The 18,888-nt window shown below is 48.0% G+C and overlaps 1 protein-coding gene across 11 annotated transcripts in view; it reads left to right on the plus strand.

Annotated features, from left to right (window-relative positions):
• LOC119977574 (zinc finger protein DZIP1-like) overlaps positions 1-18,888 on the plus strand; it is a 374,976-nt gene that overhangs the window by 344,564 nt on the left and 11,524 nt on the right. For 9 of the 11 annotated variants that reach the window (XM_038818673.1, XM_038818669.1, XM_038818674.1 and 6 more), the window contains 3 exons: positions 1,403-1,575; positions 8,578-8,681; positions 18,083-18,260. In XM_038818673.1, coding sequence (XP_038674601.1) covers positions 1,403-1,575; positions 8,578-8,681; positions 18,083-18,259 — 454 coding nt within the window. In that variant the 3' untranslated portion in view covers position 18,260. Of the gene's footprint in view, positions 1-1,402; positions 1,576-8,577; positions 8,682-18,082; positions 18,261-18,888 lie in introns of those variants that run through there. The other 2 variants (XR_005463223.1, XM_038818672.1) reach the window with 2 other exon arrangements.

Below are 18,888 nucleotides of genomic sequence, written 5' to 3' on the forward strand. Positions count from 1 at the left end.
GAAACCCACTCAAACACGGGGAGAAAGTGCAAACTCCACACGGACAGTGACCCAGAGCCGGGATCGAACCTGGGACCTCAGCACCGTGAGGCCACAGTACGAACCCACTGCGCCACCGTGCTGCCCATGGATAGCCTATTCCTAATACTTGTTCGTATATTCGTATGTTTGTGCCTTGCAGGCACTGATAACTGTCATCATTGGTGCGAAACTTGGTACATATGCTGTTATTTGGTTGTCCAGAAGGTAATGGGACAACTGCCCCCATTACAGGGCCCAGATCTCCTGTCTCCTTATTGACTGTAAGCACCTCTAGTAACAATCCTTCGTGCTTCCACCATCTGGACCATCATATACATGTGAAAAATAACTTACAACCTGATGACTGGCTCTTTACATTGTCCTAGAGTGGCATCCATTTTACCTTTCTGCACTTGTTGTAAGGATCAAAATCAGTTCTAACTCCTGGGTAACTATACTACTCACACCCTTACTAGCACCCCCTCACCCCTCACCCCCTCCTTCCCACATTCCCAACCGACCAACCAACTACCCCTCAGACCACCCCTTGACCTTACTACATCTCGACCACCTGACTACCGACCCTCCAGCTACCCTCCCAATCCCCCCCAATCCCCACCCCCAATAACCCTCCTAACCACTCGGCTCAACTACCCCTTGACCCACCTTACCTCCTCACCTACTTACCTTCCATCTTAGCCACTCATCTGCCCCCCCCCCCCCAACCATCTACCTGAACCCTACCCCCTCACTAATGTATCTTACACACTTACCTACTCTCTGTTGCTCCTCAAAATGGCTTTGAGACACTTCAACTTACCAAAATACAGCAACTAGTACTGTTGAAATGGTGCTTGGCTTTGCTTCCCCTGATGCTTCTACAATACAAAGAAAGGACTTGCAGAACTCGGAATGCTCCACATTTCTGAGGAGGCCTCAGTTCAGAAGTCCCAGCAGGAAATGTGGAGTTCCAGTGCAAGGTAAATAAATAGGAACAGAGTGGCAATCAGAACGTGATTGCTACTCCTTGGGAAATTTGGCCCATAATGTAGACAGAACCTATGTGGTGTACGTTTGCAATATTGGTTCTGTTTTTGTTTTTCAGAATTGTAGTGATTCCCAATCCTTCAATATACACAAGGGGAGCACCTGCACATGTACTTCTGATATACTAAAGCTGTGGAGGCTCTTCGGGAAGCAGCCGCCAGTGTAGCTTGTACTCTGTAATTGACACAAAACCTCAGCAGCACTGCTAGCAGCAAGCAATGCCACAGCAACCAATTTTGTGCCCAACAAGTGGTTGTAAGAAAGTCATATTGAGAAAACACATGATAAACTTATTTATTATGTGTTAAAATATGTTACTTTCTTTTCCATATAGCAGCACATCGTCTGGTTCAGGTGAATCTATAGGCAATCTAAGTTTAGACACTTCTACTTCAACTGAGAGCAGCAAAAATGAAATGTCTGAAACTTGTGAACTGGAGGAAGTCTGCGTCATTGAGGAACAGAAATCAACTGAAAACAACAGTGCTGGACCAAAGTCTGTTGAGAGTATGCCTGTCATTTTTACTATATAAAATTTGTAATGCTTTTTAATCACAAAATATTTTGACGAACGTAGACTAACTGACACACAAACTTGGTGAGATAGTTTGTTCTTTGCAGTTTTCAACCTGTGTCAGATAGGAGCATCAAAAAGAAATCCAGCTCCAAAATTATTGAGTTGCAGAAGTGTTGGAAGAGTGGCAGAGGGGTTGGAAGTAACCCCAACTTGTGACGATTATCCCCATTGCCTCTTGCCAATAATGCCTGCCCTGCAGCCACGTAACGCTCCATCAAGGGTTAATTGACTGCGTTGGGATTTCTGCCCCTCACTTGGGAGGAAATACTTCAGAGAGCGGCTGACCAATCTGATTGGCTGGCAGGTCTCTAGTCTCAACAATGCCAGACGCTCCAATGGACAGAACTGGGACTGCAGACAGCCCCAAGAGTCCATGTCCATCCAAGGCCAGATAAGTGTGAGGGTCTGAGGATTGAAAGGGGAGGTGAGAACTCGGGGTTAGGCAGAGGGGTTGGGAGAGCTGGTGGAGAGGCCAAAGGGAGGGAGCACCTGTACAGGCCAGACCTTTTGGGAGGATTTTGAAAGGAGGCTATTGACGACAGAAAATTGAGATGAGGGGAAAATTCCCTCAAGTGGCCATTCATTGGCGACTTAAAGGCCTCAATTGGGGAAAGGGCCAGATGGGGGGAAAGGACGGTAGATTTCAGCTGTCCAACTGTAAACTGCAGAGAGATCCAGATGGGCAGGAGTCCAGTGGGAGGGCCATCCAAAGAATTTACAACCTCCCAGTGGTTAATGTAACATTTCTACCCTGTAATTTAACAACCTATGGTTCAAATAGAGCTTCCCCATTTAATGCCCAGTTAATGTTTGTTTATAGATTTCTGCCCTGAACTCTCACTTAAAAAATTTGAGACTGTTTAATAAATTTAACTTTGATGGGCCTTGAAGCTCCTTTGTACCATTTCGAAAGTTTAAACCATTTACATTAGATTCAGTCTTTGGTACTTAAAACTACAATACAAAAAGTAAAAAGATGTTAATATGCAAAAGGGTACAATCATAATATTAGACAGTGAGATACAACCTGATTAACAAAGTTCTGAAGTGATCAAACTCCATATCCATCTCACTCACTTGAGCTGGTACATTTTTCTCCAATAATTGTTCTACCACTGTGTTCAACTTCCATACCTTACATTACAAGGTCTTGAACCTGCTTTAGCCATGTCAGTCGGTTTCAATGTTTCTAAAGCAAACAGCCACCTGCTGACTCCCAACCTTTCTACCACAGGCAGAAACAATAAGTTGGGGAAAAGCAAATTACTGCAGATGCTGGAATCTCAAGCTTTGACAAAGAGTCATTGGACTCGAAACGTTAGCTCTTTTCTCTCCCTACAGATGCTGCCAGACATGCTGAGATTTTCCAGCATTTTCTCTTTCGTTTCAGAAACAATAAGTTAACGGTTTTGCCATGATGTGATCCCACAAATACAAGATAGCTAATGAGGACAGTCCATCTTTCTGTGTAGGTTTATCAAGGACAGTTTCAGGACTGTTGTTACGACACCCTGGGCTAGTGCACGGTTAATTCCAGCCCCGTAGGCCCCGGAGTCCCAACTCAAGTGAATTGACCAATAATTCGTAGCGGGTTTCCGCAATCTTTGGCCCTTGACTGCTCCAATAACTTATAGGCACCAGATTTGTAGGTGAAACACAGCAACTGTTTATTCATAACAACACTGGAGATAAGGCACACAATAATTATACTAGAATAATGGCTAGCTAATCTACTACAACCCCCCCCCCCCCCTAGTTTACTGTCCCACCCTCTACCTAAACACGCAGAAGACATACAGAGGGAGGGGGAGGGGCAAAATAAAAGGTTTAATGTGAGATGGAAGATGAGTGGCCTTGCTTTGTTGAAGTTGTTTTTTCAGCTGCCTGTCCTTCCAGGACGTGGAGTGATTGAGAACCACCGGTTGGATGGCTCATTAGATTTTCTGGATGGAACGTTCATTCCGAATCACCAGACTGGAATTCCCTCTGGGGAGGCACATTCACTTTTTTTAACCTAGTTCTTCACTCAGAAGATTCGCCTCAGGCCAGAGTAATTTGTTTCAAACTCCACCAGAATGTCCCCTAACTTTTTGAGGAAAAACAGAGTTCCCATCATGAGATTTTAAAGAGGGTTCTTTAAACAACTGGCCCTGCCTGCAGATGCTTCTGGACTGAACTTCCTGCAGTTCAATCTAACTGTATAGAAAGATCTTTAGAACATAGAACGTACAATGCAGAAGGAGGCCATTTGGCCCATCGAGTCTGCACTGACCCACTTAAGCCCTCACCCACTCTATCCTGGTAACCCAGTAACCCCTAACCTTTTTTGGTCACTAAGGGCAATTTATCATTGCCAATCCACCTAATCTGCACATCTTTGGACTGTGGGAGGAAACCGGAGCACCCGGAGGAAACCCACGCAGACACGGGGAGAACGTGCAGACTCCGCACAGACAGTGACCCAAGCCAGGAATCGAACCTGGGACCCTGGCGCTGTGAAGCCACAGTGCTAATCACTTGTGCTACCGTGCTGCCCGGGACCTGGGTTTACTTTGCATCTTTAGACAGAGTTCATCAGGTAAGAGAGAGTGAAAACATGGTTGTGGTCCTCTAGCCTCTTGGTCGAACCGAAACTAAAAACCAGGTGAAGCCTTCCTGTCACTGGCACAACACTCCAAAACGGTCAGCACCAATCAGCACAGATTATCAGCGAAGAGCCCAGAAAAGTAAACAGCTCGTTGGCCAATAGCAAGTCCATCAAGATGAGTCATCAGCGATACAAAGAACAAGAACAAAGAAAATTGCAGCACAGGAACAGGCCCTTCGGCCTCCCAGCCTGCGCCGATCCAAATCCTTTATCTAAACCTGTTGCATATTTTCCAAGGTATACTTCTCTCTGTTCCCCACCCGTTCATATATCTGTCCAGATGCATCTTAAATGATGCTATCGTACCCGCCTCTACCACCTCCGCTAGCAAAGCGTTCCAGGCACCCACCACCCTCTGCGTAAAAAACTTTCCACGCACATTTGAAATGCCAACACATTCTGCAGGTTAGGTTATGCAGTTACAGCTATAAGGGGGAGTGGGCCTGGGTAGAGTGGTCATGCAGGCTTGATGGGCATAATGGCCTCCTGCATTGTAAAGATTCCATGATTCTAAAATCAAATCAAAGGACAAACAGAGATTTACAGGAGGATCCTTACACTGTTGATATTGACAACTTTGAATCTAAGGATCTATTTTACAGCAAAGCCTGCCAAAAATGTTTTTATCAGAAAAAGTCCTTGCTGAACACTATTCCAGAACATCAAAAAAGCTAGCCGTAAATTTCATAATCACGAATAAAAGGTTATTTTGCAGGACAGTTAAGCTGATCTTGTTGCCAAAACAGTTCCAAAGCTATTTCTCCGAGAAAAATTGCACAGGCTTCTTTCCAAATATGTTGGTTTCAGAATTCAGTTAAATCGTCATTAATACCTTCTTGCAGATATAAAAATCTTCTGATAAGGTAAAATATCATTCAAATAGATGGATAACCACTTCATGCTTAAAAGGTTACTTTCAGTTACGATTGGAGCAGTGACTATTAGAACAAAGGAGATTTTAGGCTAGTTTGATAGAGATTTTGAAAATTGTGCACAGAAAACAGAAACAGACTTATGTCCAGTAATTGAACGTCCACAATGAAAGAACAGAGATACAATGTGAAATGTAAGAGATTCGAGAGGAGCAGAAATCTTGGAACCCAGAAGGTTATGAGGCTGTGGAATGTACTGCTTGAATTAGTAACCATGACTGGGAGCTTCTTCTGATCAGCTCTTGTCCTGCCACTGGAACTTTGTGGAAATGCAGCAAGTGTAAATGGGGTTCTGCCTTTCTTACAGGTACGTTATTGTGGCAGAATAGGAAGGACTGCAAAGGCATCCATAGAATCCCTACAGTGTATAAAGAGGCCATTCGGCCCATTGAGTCTGCACCGACTCTCTGAAAGAGCATTTTACCTAGGCCCACTTGCCCACCTCGTAACCCCACATAACCTGCACATCTTTGGACAATAGGGGGCAATTTAGTATGGCAAATTCACCTAAGCACCATATTTCTGGACTGTGGGAGAAAACCAGAGCACCCAGAGGAAATGCATGGAAACATGGGGAGAACATGCAAACTCCACACAGACAGTCACCCAAGGCTGGAATTGAACCCAGGTCCCTGGCGCTGTGAGGCAGCAGTGCTAACCAGTTAGCTTGGCAGTTGAAGATAATAAAGGGGGAACATCTGAACTTGAAGCTGTTCAATAGCAACTAGCATTTATGCCACACAAGTGTCAGGTAATAACCAAATGAGAGCTTCAGCACTTTCCTACAATATTAGAACCATGGAAAAGTCATATAACAGAAAGAGACCATTCAGCCCATCTTGCCCATGCCAGCCCGAGGACACCCAGGTGCCCTTTCTAATCCCACCTTCCTGCACCCGGTCCATAGCCGTGTAGCTTACAGCACTTAAGGTGCAGATCCAGGTACTTTTAAAAAAAATTTAGAGTACCCAATTCATTTTTTCCAATTAAGGAGCAATTTAGCGTTGCCAATACACCTATCTGCACACCTTTGGGTTGTGGGGGCAAAACCCACGCAAACACAGGGAGAATGTGCAAACTCCACATGGACAGTGACCCAGAGCCGGGATCAAACCTCTACGCCACTGTGCTGCCCCAGAGTTGAGGGTCTCAGTCTCCACCATCAACTCAAGACGGTGAATTGCATATTCCCACTACCCTCTGCGTTAAAAGGTCCTTCCTCATGTCACCTCTACACATTTTGTCACTTATCTTGAATCTATGTTGGCATAGTGGTTAGCACTCCTGTCTCACAGCTCCAGGGACCTGGGTTCAATTCTAACCTCGGGTGACTGCCTGTGTAGAGTTTTCACTTTTTCCCCATTTCTGCGTGGGTCTCCTCCGGGTATCTTCCCACAGTCTAAAGATGTGCAGATTAAGTGGATTGCCCGTGCTAAATTTCCCCTTTGTGTCCAAAAGGTTAGGTGGGGTTACGGGGATAGGGTGGAGGCATGGGCTTAAGTAGGTGCTCTTTTCAAGGGCCAGTGCAGACTCGATGGACAGAATGGCCTGATTCTGCACTGGAAGTTGTATGATTCTATGTCCCTGGTTTTAGAATTTGCCAGCAAGGGAAACAATTTTATCTTGTCCACTCTATCTCTTCCCCTCATAATTTTGTACACCTCAATTAAGTCACCCCATAGCCTTCTTTGTTCCAAGGAAAATAATCCCAACCCATCCAACCTCTCCTCGTAGCTACACATTTCTAGCCCTGGCAACATTCTTGAAAACCTCCTCTGCACTCTCTCCAGAGCGATTATGTACTTTGTGTAATATGGTGACCAGAATTGCACACAATACTCCAGTTGTGACCTTACCAGTGTTTTATACAATTCTAACATCATGTCCTTACTTTTATATTCTATACATCTGCCAACGAAGGAGAGCATTGTCTACTTGAACTGCTGCCTTTAGGAATCTGTATACTTGTACTCCAAAATCTCTCACTTCACCTACCCCTTTTAATATATTTCCATTTTGTGTACTCCCTAGAACTGTTTGACCTTCTTAAATGCATGCCCTCACAATTCTCTGTGGTAAATTCCATCTACCGCTTTACCTCCCAACCAATCTATATCATTCTGGAGATTATAGCTATCCTCTACACTGTCTACACTCGGTCAATCTTTGTGCCGTCTGCAGATTTCCCAATTATGCTCCCCCATGTTCACATCAAAATTGTTAATGTATAACGCAAGCAGTAAGCGTCCTGACACCAAGCCCTGTGGAACACCACTTGAAACAACTTACCTTTTGCAAGTGCAGTCACTATCCTTTGTTTCCTGTTACTAAACCAACTTTTTAATCCAGTTTGCCACATTGCTCTGTGTCCCATGAGCTTTCACTTTTTGACTAATCTGCCATGTGGGAGCATTTTTAAAAATTTGTTCATGGGACGTCGGCATTGTAATCTGGGCCAGCATTTATTGTCCATCCCTAATTGCCCTTGAGGGGCAGTTAAGAGTCCACCACATTGCTGAGGGTCTGGTGTCACATGTAGGCCTGACCAGCTAAGGATGGCAGATTTCCTTCCCTAAAGGACACTAGTGAACCAAATGGGTTTTTACAATGGTTTTGTGGTCATCATCAGACTTTTTAATTCCAGATATTTTATTGAATTCAAATTCCACCAGTTGCCGTGACGGGATTTGAATCTGGGTCCCCAGAGCATTACACCAGGTCTCTGGATTACTAGTCCAGTCACAATACCACAATGCCATCACCTCCCCAAATGCCTTGCTGAAATCCATGTACACAAGATCCATTGCATTGCCTTCATCAACCCTTCTTGTCACTTGTCAAAGAATTCAATCAAATTTGTGAGGCAAGACCTTCCTTCATCAAATCCTTGCTGACTATCTCTGACTAGTCCATGCCTTTCAATGTGACAATTAATCCTATCTCAGGATTGATTCGCCCACCACCAACATAAGACTTAGCGACCGGAGAATCCCGCCCGAGGTCAATGGACCACATAACTGCCATGGATATCACAGCAGGTCCAGCGATTGGCTCTTCCTGATCAGCAAAACTTATCTAATGACTACAAAATACAAGTCAGGGCTGTGATGGAAAACCCTCCACTTGCCTTATTGGATGTACTGGCAACAACACTCAAAAGCTTGACAGAATCCAGACAAAACTTGACTGTGTCATTTTATTGTTTATGTAACTATCTTCCCATATTTTTAAATGAGCTGAAGCATATCAAATTGTATTATAACTGCATGAACTAATGTATATTGTAGTTTAACCAATACTAGTTTTATAAGTCTTATATATTTTATGGTTGTTTTTGTATGTTTCTGTTACAGAAGGCTTGACTGAAAGCATAGAAGAGGAACTTAGCCGGCGTGTAAATGCTAGAGCTGCGAAATCTCAACAGTCACAGAAGAAGAAGGTATCCAGAGAACTGAAGGTATTTCATCAAAACCTACAATAAGGTGACAACTTGTTTTTACACATTAGGAGAAAGCAGCTAGAAAATGCATCTGTCACTGCACAACTTAAGAAGTTTTCAGCCAGCTGGATTTTACTCTAACAAATAAGACTGACAGAAAATGAAAATGGAACGGCAGCTAACATAAATAGGAGCACAAAAATATTCTACTTGGGTTCTAAGTGGGTAGGAGAAGCTATGGTGGGTCCAGTTCGGGACAAAATATATGGAGGTGCAGTGCAAGGCTAGAATTCTTAATGAGAACTTTGTAACAGAGGTTACTAAGGAAAAAGATCCTGACAAAATCTGAGAGGTAGTAGATCTTGGGTGAAAATTGACAGGCAGAATGTACTGGAAAGATTTGAAGTGCTTAGAACGGATACAATGCTTGGTCCAGATGTCCTGTAGCCTAGATTGCTGAGGGAAGTGAGAGTGGAGATATCAAAAGACTTGCCAAAATCTTCCAAACTTCGCTAGATTGGGCGTAGATGCAAGAGGATTATAGAATGGCCATTTACTTTCCATCTTAGTCAAGAAAGGGTATAAGGACATTCCTTTGGTAATTACAGACCAGTCAGTTATAAAAACAATAATCAAAGTCAGAATTTCAGGTACTTGGAGAAATTTGAGTTAATTATGGAGAGCCAGTATTGGGAGGCAGTGACGCAGTGCATAATTTGACATCAAAAGTTCCAATTCAGAATTCATTTCACATCAAATTTGGTAGTACACTATAAGCTATCCAGCATGCTCAAAGCTATGAAATATGCTCAGCAACCTGCATTAGAAAATATGAGTAAATTAATATCTGAATTTATTCAAATTTTTATTTGGTCCAAAAAAATGTTCTGCAGTGTAGTGTAACCACCTGAGAGCACCACATCAGTTCTCAATTAACTTTACTCTTAGTATCAATACATTCCACCCGCCCACTCCCCAGGTCTCAAGATCTAAACTCTTCCCCTCTATTCACCTAAACACTTCCCCCTCCCAACCCAAGTTTCAGGGTCTAAACTCTCTTGCGTCTCCCCCACCAGTCTCCAAACTCACCCCCTCCCTCAGACTCCAAACTCTTCTCGTCTCTCCCTCCAATCTCTAAGCTCTTTGCCCCTCTCCCTTGAGTCACTAAAACTCTCCATCTAGTGTCGAAACTCTCACCCAACTCTTTGCCTCCCTCCAAACTCTTCTACTCCCTCCAAAACCTCCCCCTTGCTCCAAACTCTGCTCCCTTCAGTCTTTCCCCTTGCCTCCTGCCTCCAAACTCTCCCCTCCCTCAAACACTCCCCCTCCCTTCAAACTATGCCCCGCCCTCCAACCTCACGGGTTGGAGGCCTTTGGGGCCTCACGGTAGCATGGTGGTTAGCATCAATGCTTCACAGCGCCAGGGTCCCAGGTTCGATTCCCGGCTGGGTCACTGTCTGTGTGGAGTCTGCACGTCCTCCCTGTGTGTGCGTGGGTTTCCTCCGGGTGCTCCGGTTTCCTCCCACAGTCCAAAGATGTGCGGGTTAGGTGGATTGGCCATGCTAAATTGCCCGTAGTGTAAGGTTAATGGGGGGATTGTTGGGTTACGGGTATACAGGTTACGTGGGTTTAAGTAGGGTGATCATTGCTCGGCACAACATCGAGGGCCGAAGGGCCTGTTCTGTGCTGTACTGTTCTATGTTCTATGTTCTATGTTCTAACCTCTCAATCTCCCTCCACCTTCTCTGCCTCGAAACACCCTCCCCACAGAATTTCCCTCCTTCTTGCAAACTCTCTCTTCCTTCTTCCAGGCCTTAGGACTTCAGCGATTATCAGGGCCTCATTGATCTTCCAGGCCTTGGGACCTCCTGATCGCTCTCTACGAACCCCCTTTTCTGAGCTTCCCTGGAACACCTTCCACCAACCCCGCACCCTCCGCCCCCGACTTGCCCAATGCTTACCCCATTGCCATGATCTACTCTGCTCCCAATCCAACCTCAAACTTGTACAGGGCTGCACCAGAAAAAGCCAGCCCTGTAAACAGAGATCCTAGTTGGCAGGAGGAAGGGTAAGAGAAGGCAGCAAAGAGAGGAAGGGAGGAGAGCAGGGGAAAGAAAACAATGGGAAAGCGGGGAAAAGGGGATTTGGAAAGAGGGGAGGAGGAAAGGAAGGGAGGGGAAAAATAAGGGGGTGGAGGAATGGAGGGGAGAGAGTGAGAGAGGGGTGTAGGGGTGGAAGGATGAGAACCTCTGCAATTAGAAGGGTCCATGATTCCCCAGAATTTCTAAAACCCATTTTACATCTGGAGCGGGATTCTCCGACCCCCCGCCGGGTCGGAGAATCGCCGGGGGACCGGCTTCAATCCCGCTCCCGCCGTGTCCCGAATTCTCCAGCACCAGAGATTCGGCGTGGGTGGGAATCGTTCTCAGGCCCACGATGGGCCGAAGTCCCGCTGCTGTCATGCTTCTCCTGCCGGCGTGGACCACCTACCTTACCGGCGAGAGCAGGCAGCGCGGGCGGGGTCCTGGGGGAGGCACGGGGCGATCTGGCCCAGGGGGGGTGCCCCCACGGTGGCCTGGCCCGCGATCAGGGCCCACCGATTGGCGAGCGGGCCTGTGCCGTGGGGGCACTCTTTTCCTTCCGCCTTTGCCATAGTCTTCACCATGGCGGAGGCGGAAGGGACACCCTCCCCTGAGCATGCGCGGGGATGACGTCAGCAGCCGCAGACGCTCTGGCGCATACACAGACTTCTGCCGACAGGCTGCAGTCTGTCCCTCTGCTGCAGCCTGTCCCTCTGCTGCAGCCCATCCCTCTGCAGCCATCCCTCTGCCCCAGCCCGTCCCTCTGCTGCAGCCCGTCCCTCTGCCCCAGCCCGTCCCTCTGCTGCAGCCCGTCCCTCTGCTGCAGCCCGTCCCTCTGCCCCAGCCTGTCCCTCTGCTGCAGCCCGTCCCTCTGCTGCAGCCCGTCCCTCTGCTGCAGCCCGTCCCTCTGCCCCAGCCTGTCCCTCTGCTGCAGCCCGTCCCTCTGCTGCAGCCTGTCCCTCTGCTGCAGCCCGTCCCTCTGCTGCAGCCCGTCCCTCTGCTGCAGCCCGTCCCTCTGCTGCAGCCCGTCCCTCTGCCCCAGCCCGTCCCTCTGCCCCAGCCCGTCCCTCTGCTGCAGCATGTCTTAATTGAGGCATACAAGATGATCAGAGGATTAGATAGGGTGGACATCGAGAGCCTTTTTCCTCGGATGGTGATGTCCAGCACGAGGGGACATAGCTTTAAATTGAGGGGTGATAGATATAGGACAGATGTCAGAGGTAGGTTCTTTACTCAGAGAGTAGTAAGGGTGTGGAATGCCCTTCCTGTAACAGTAGTGGACTCGCCAACACTAAACGCATTCAAATGGTCATTGGATAGGCATATGGACGATAAGGGAATAGTGTAGAGGGACTTTAGAAGGGTTTCACAGGATGATGCAACATCGTGGGCCGAAGGGCCTGTACTGCGCTGTAATGTTCTATGTTCTATAGACCTGTGAGCTTGACATCAGTGGTCGGCAAACTGTTGGAGAAGATACTGAGGGATAGGATCTATTCACATTTGGAAGAAATTAGACTTATCAGTGATAGGCAGCATGGTTTTATGGAGGGAATGTTATGTCTTACAAACCTAATAGAATACTTTGAGGAAGTGACAGTTAATTGATGAGGGAAGGGCTGTAGATGTCATATACATGGACTTCAGTAAAGCATTTGATAAAGTTTCCCATGGCAGGTTGATGGAAAAAGTGAAGTCGTATGGGGTTCAGGGTGTACTAGCTAGGTGGATAAAGAACTGGCTGGGCAACAGGAGACAGAGAGTAGTGGTGGAAGGGAGTGTCTCAAAATGGAGAAAGGTGACTAGTGGTGTTCCACAGGGATCCGTGCTCGGACCACTGTTGTTTGTGATATACATAAATGATCTGGACGAAGGTTTAAATGGTCTGATGAGCAAGTTTGCAGATGATACTAAGATTGGTGGAGTTGTAGATAGCGAGGCGGACTGTCAGAGAATACAGCAAAATATAGATAGATTGGAGAGCTGGGCAGAGAAATGGCAGATGGAGTTCAATCCAGGCAAATGCGAGGTGATGCATTTTGGAAGATCTAACTCAAGAGCAGACTATATATTCCTGGGGAAAATTGATGCACAGAGAGATCTGGGTATTCAGGTCCATTGTACCCTGAAGGTGGCAACGCGGGTTGATAGAGTGGTCAAGAAAGCACACAGCATCCTTGCCTTCATCGGACGGGGTATTGAGTACAACAGTCGGCAGGTCATGTTACAGTTGTATCGGACTTTGGTTAGGCCACCCAAAGACTGCTGCAGCCCATCCCTCTGCAGCCCATCCCTCTGCTGCAGCTCGTCCCTCTGCCGCAGCCCGTCCCTCTGCAGCCCATCCCTCTGCTGCAGTCTGTCCCTCTGCTGCAGCCCGTCCCTCTGCAGCCCATCCCTCTGCCGCAGCCCGTCCCTCTGCTGCAGCCCGTCCCTCTGCCCCAGCCCGTCCCTCTGCCGCAGCCCGTCCCTCTGCTGCAGCCCGTCCCTCTGCCGCAGCCCGTCCCTCTGCTGCAGCCCCTCCCTCTGCCCCAGCCTGTCCCTCTGCTGCAGCCCGTCCCTCTACAGCCTATCCCTCTGCTGCAGCCCGTCCCTCTGCAGCACATCCCTCTGCTGCAGCCTGTCCCTCTGCCGCAGCCCATCCCTCTGCTGCAGTCTGTCCCTCTGCTGCAGCCCGTCCCTCTGCAGCCCATCCCTCTGCTGCAGTCTGTCCCTCTGCTGCAGCCCGTCCCTCTGCTGCAGTCTGTCCCTCTGCTGCAGCCCGTCCCTCTGCTGCAGCCCGTCTGTGATGAACAGTATTAACAACTGCTGTAAACGGTACCTGACCTTTAATACCCTTTAAGATGCTTGGAACCCTGGGGGACTCCGCGTCTGGCTACGCCCCCAGGAAACGGTATATAGGATAAGGCTCCATGTGGTGAGCACACTTCTCTCGGATGCTGTTCTGTTCTCTATAGATTAAAGCCTTTTGATTACTGACCTCGCTCTCGCGTCTCTGCTGCAGCTCGTCCCTCTGCTGCAGCCCGTCCCTCTGCTGCAGCCCGTCCCTCTGCTGCAGCCCGTCCCTCTGCTGCAGCCCGTCCCTCTGCTGCAGCCCGTCCCTCTGCTGCAGCCCGTCCCTCTGCCCCAGCCCGTCCCTCTGCCGCAGCCCGTCCCTCTGCTGCAGTCTGTCCCTCTGCTGCAGCCTATCCCTCTGCTGCAGTCCGTCCCTCTGGACGGGATGGGATCTATCCCAGGTTACTGAGGGAAGCGAGGGACAAAATAGCTGGGGCCTTAACAGATATCTTTGCAGCATCCTTGAGCATGGGTGAGGTCCCGGAGGACTGGAGAATTGCTAATGTTGTCCCTTTGCTTAAGAAGGGTGCAGTTCTGGTCGCCACATTATAGGAAGGATGTGGAAGCATTGGAAAGGGTACAGAGGAGATTTACAAGAATGTTGCCTGGTATGGAGGGAAGATCATATGAGGAAAGGCTGAAGGACTTGAGGCTGTTTTCGTTAGAGAGAAGAAGATTAAGAGGGGACTTAATTGAGGCATACAAGATGATCAGAGGATTAGATAGGGTGGACATCGAGAGCCTTTTTCCTCGGATGGTGATGTCCAGCACGAGGGGACATAGCTTTAAATTGAGGGGAGATAGATATAGGACAGATGTCAGAGGTATGTTCTTTACTCAGAGAGTAGTAAGGGTGTGGAATGCCCTGCCTGCAACAGTAGTGGACTCGCCAACACTAAACGCATTCAAATGATCATTGGATAGGCATATGGACGATAAGGGAATAGTGTAGAGGGACTTTAGAAGGGTTTCACAGGACGGTGCAACATCGTGGGCCGAAGGGCCTGTACTGCGCTGTAATGTTCTATGTTCTATGTTCTATAGACCTGTGAGCTTGACATCAGTGGTCGGCAAACTGTTGGAGAAGATACTGAGGGATAGGATCTATTCACATTTGGAAGAAATTAGACTTATCAGTGATAGGCAGCATGGTTTTATGGAGGGAATGTTATGTCTTACAAACCTAATAGAATACTTTGAGGAAGTGACAGTTAATTGATGAGGGAAGGGCTGTAGATGTCATATACATGGACTTCAGTAAAGCATTTGATAAAGTTTCCCATGGCAGGTTGATGGAAAAAGTGAAGTCGTATGGGGTTCAGGGTGTACTAGCTAGATGGATAAAGAACTGGCTGGGCAACAGGAGACAGAGAGTAGTGGTGGAAGGGAGTGTCTCAAAATGGAGAAAGGTGACTAGTGGTGTTCCACAGGGATCCGTGCTCGGACCACTGTTGTTTGTGATATACATAAATGATCTGGACGAAGGTTTAAATGGTCTGATGAGCAAGTTTGCAGATGATACTAAGATTGGTGGAGTTGTAGATAGCGAGGCGGACTGTCAGAGAATACAGCAAAATATAGATAGATTGGAGAGCTGGGCAGAGAAATGGCAGATGGAGTTCAATCCAGGCAAATGCGAGGTGATGCATTTTGGAAGATCTAACTCAAGAGCAGACTATATATTCCTGGGGAAAATTGATGCACAGAGAGATCTGGGTATTCAGGTCCATTGTACCCTGAAGGTGGCAACGCAGGTTGATAGAGTGGTCAAGAAAGCACACAGCATCCTTGCCTTCATCGGACGGGGTATTGAGTACAACAGTCGGCAGGTCATGTTACAGTTGTATCGGACTTTGGTTAGGCCACCCAAAGACTGCTGCAGCCCATCCCTCTGCAGCCCATCCCTCTGCTGCAGCTCGTCCCTCTGCCGCAGCCCGTCCCTCTGCTGCAGCCCGTCCCTCTGCCGCAGCCCGTCCCTCTGCTGCAGCCCATCCGTCTGCTGCAGCCCGTCCCTCTGCCGCAGCCCGTCCCTCTGCCGCAGCCCGTCCCTCTGCTGCAGCCCGTCCCTCTGCCGCAGCTCGTCCCTCTGCTGCAGCCCATCCGTCTGCTGCAGCCCGTCCCTCTGCCGCAGCCCGTCCCTCTGCCGCAGCCCGTCCCTCTGCTGCAGTCTGTCCCTCTGCTGCAGCCTATCCCTCTGCATCCCGTCCCTCTGCTGCAGCCCGTCCCTCTGCCGCAGCCCGTCCCTCTGCTGCAGCCCGTCCCTCTGCCCCAGCCCGTCCCTCTGCCGCAGCCCGTCCCTCTGCTGCAGCCCGTCCCTCTGCCCCAGCCCGTCCCTCTGCCGCAGCCCGTCCCTCTGCTGCAGCCCGTCCCTCTGCCGCAGCCCGTCCCTCTGCTGCAGCCCCTCCCTCTGCCCCAGCCTGTCCCTCTGCTGCAGGCCGTCCCTCTGCAGCCTATCCCTCTGCTGCAGCCCGTCCCTCTGCAGCACATCCCTCTGCTGCAGCCTGTCCCTCTGCCGCAGCCCGTCCCTCTGCAGCCCATCCCTCTGCTGCAGTCTGTCCCTCTGCTGCAGCCCGTCCCTCTGCAGCCCATCCCTCTGCTGCAGTCTGTCCCTCTGCTGCAGCCCGTCCCTCTGCTGCAGTCTGTCCCTCTGCTGCAGCCCGTCCCTCTGCTGCAGCCCGTCTGTGATGAACAGTATTAACAACTGCTGTAAACGGTACCTGACCTTTAATACCCTTTAAGATGCTTGGAACCCTGGGGGACTCCGCGTCTGGCTACGCCCCCAGGAAACGGTATATAGGATAAGGCTCCATGTGGTGAGCACACTTCTCTCGGATGCTGTTCTGTTCTCTATAGATTAAAGCCTTTTGATTACTGACCTCGCTCTCGCGTCTCTGCTGCAGCCTGTCCCAGGCACAGGCACAGGGCCATACGGGCAGACAGCGCCCGGGGCCGGTGCCCATCAGCCTGGCCGCCGTACTGGCGGCAGTAACTCTGGCAATGCCCTGCACTGGCATGGCGGCCGGCATGTCATCCCCATACCCACCCCCCTCCCGAACATGAAAGCCCCCTACCCAACTACCCAACACAGAGTTCCTGGCCCCCCAGCATAGAGGCATCCCCCCTCCCCGAACATGGAGGACCTGCCCCCCCCCCCAACATAGAGACCTCCACCCCGAACATGGAGGATCCGCCCCTCCAACATTTGTTTATTTCAGATTTCCAGCATCTGCAGTATTTTAGTTCTATCACAATATGTTTATCTCCCCCCACACTCGTTTCCCCACTTCCACATTAATATTGAGGCCCAAGATAAAGAATCCAAAATTAAATTCAGTGGAATTTCTGGAGGAAGTACGATCACTCCAAAAAATGTTTTAAACTTAGAGTACCCAACTCTTTTTTTTCCAATTAAGGGGCAATTGAGCATGATAATAAAGGCAAGGACACCATATACTTTCCTAACCACTGTATGCAACTACTCTGCTACCTTAAATGACCGATGTACATGGACATCAAGGTCCCGCTGATCCTCAATGCTGTCCAAGGTCCTGCCGTTTATCATGTATGCCCTTGCCTTGTTTTTCCTGCCCGTAACAGCCTCCCCTAACAGGCACCGGAATGTGGCGACTAGGGGCTTTTCACAGTAACTTAATTTGAAGCCTACTCGTGACAAGCAATTTTCATTTTCATTTCATTTCCTAGTGCATCACCTCACACTTATCTGGATTGAATTCCATTTGCTACTGATCAGCCCATCTATATCCTCCTGTATTCAAAGGCTACCCTCCTCACTATTTACCACCCCACCAACTTGCGTATTATCCGCCAACTTACTGATGAACCCTCCAACATTCATATCTAAATCATTTATATAAATCATAAACAGCAAGGGCACCTGTGGGACCCCACCAAACACAGGCTTCCAGTCAGAATAACATCCCTCGAACATCGCCCTCTGCTTCCTGCCACTCAGCCAATTTTGGATCCAATTTGCTAAATTCCTTTGGATCCCATGGGCTCTTACCTTCACTATCAGTCTCTCATGTGGGGCCTTATCAAAAGCCTTGCTGAAGTCCAAGTAGACTACGTCAAATGAATTCCTTCATTTGCACACGTGGTCACCTGTTTGAAAAATTAAATCAAGTTGGTCAGACATGACTTCTTATAAAATTTATACCAATATGGGCAGCTGTAAAATTATCTTGAATAACATATGTTACAGTAAATTTTATCAAATTAAAATTAGAGACTTTTATTGTTTTAAAAACTGAGAGGAAAATACAGTGTGCAAATCATCTTATACCAACTACTTTACAAAACTGGCTGAAAAAGGTGTCATGATAAAGAGTTCATTTTAATTTGTTTCATACAATTTAAATGTTTCCTGCTGGCAATGTTAGCCATCACAATCTGCCAGACAGCTGCCTGACAATTAAAATCAAATTCAAAGAGTGGTTATTTGCATTTTTCAACTGTCATCTGTGTTGAATTGAAATCTGTTTACAGTTCATCAAGGAGAAAAAATATGATGTCTGGGAGGTCTCTTCAGTGGAGGATGATCAATGTCTATTGCCAAAGACTGAAAAAGGAAGAGACAGCTCCACTGTGGCTAAAACTGGTGAAACACATTCAGCACGTGGTATCAACGTCTTGAGTAAATCTTCAGAAAAAGCCACAAACTAAGGTTGGCACTATATTAAACAGGCCAATTCAATCTGTTTGGGCAAGTAATACAGAATTTTCTCTATGTAGGAATGGCTCCCCTATAAAATGCCTTATTGGATTCAATAAAACTACTATTTGTACTTCCCCCTCCCTGATTGAGCTAGTTAAGACAATGAGCTAGATTCTCCGTCCTCGTTACATAGAACATAGAACAGTACAGCACAGAACAGGCCCTTTGGCCCTCGATGTTGTGCCTAGCATTGTCCGAAACCAAGATCAAGTTATCCTACTCCCTGACATTCTGGTGTGCTCCATGTGCCTATCCAATAACCGCTTGAAAGTTCCTAAAGTGTCTGACTCCACTATCACAGCAAGCAGTCCATTCCACACACAAACCACTCTCTGAGTAAAGAACCTACCTCGGATATCCCTCCAATATCTCCCACCCGAATCTTATAGTTATGCTCCCTTGTAACAGCTACATCCACCCAAGGAAATAGTCTCTGAACGTCCACTCTATCTATCCCCCTTATCATCTTATAAACTTCTATTAAATTGCCTCTCATCCTCCTCCGCTCCAAAGAGAAAAGCCCTAGCTCCCTCAACCTTTCCTCATAAGACCTATCCTGCAAACCAGGCAGCATCCT

This window comes from Scyliorhinus canicula, chromosome 14 (genome assembly GCF_902713615.1).
Source record: "Scyliorhinus canicula chromosome 14, sScyCan1.1, whole genome shotgun sequence".
Lineage (NCBI taxonomy): Eukaryota > Metazoa > Chordata > Chondrichthyes > Carcharhiniformes > Scyliorhinidae > Scyliorhinus > Scyliorhinus canicula.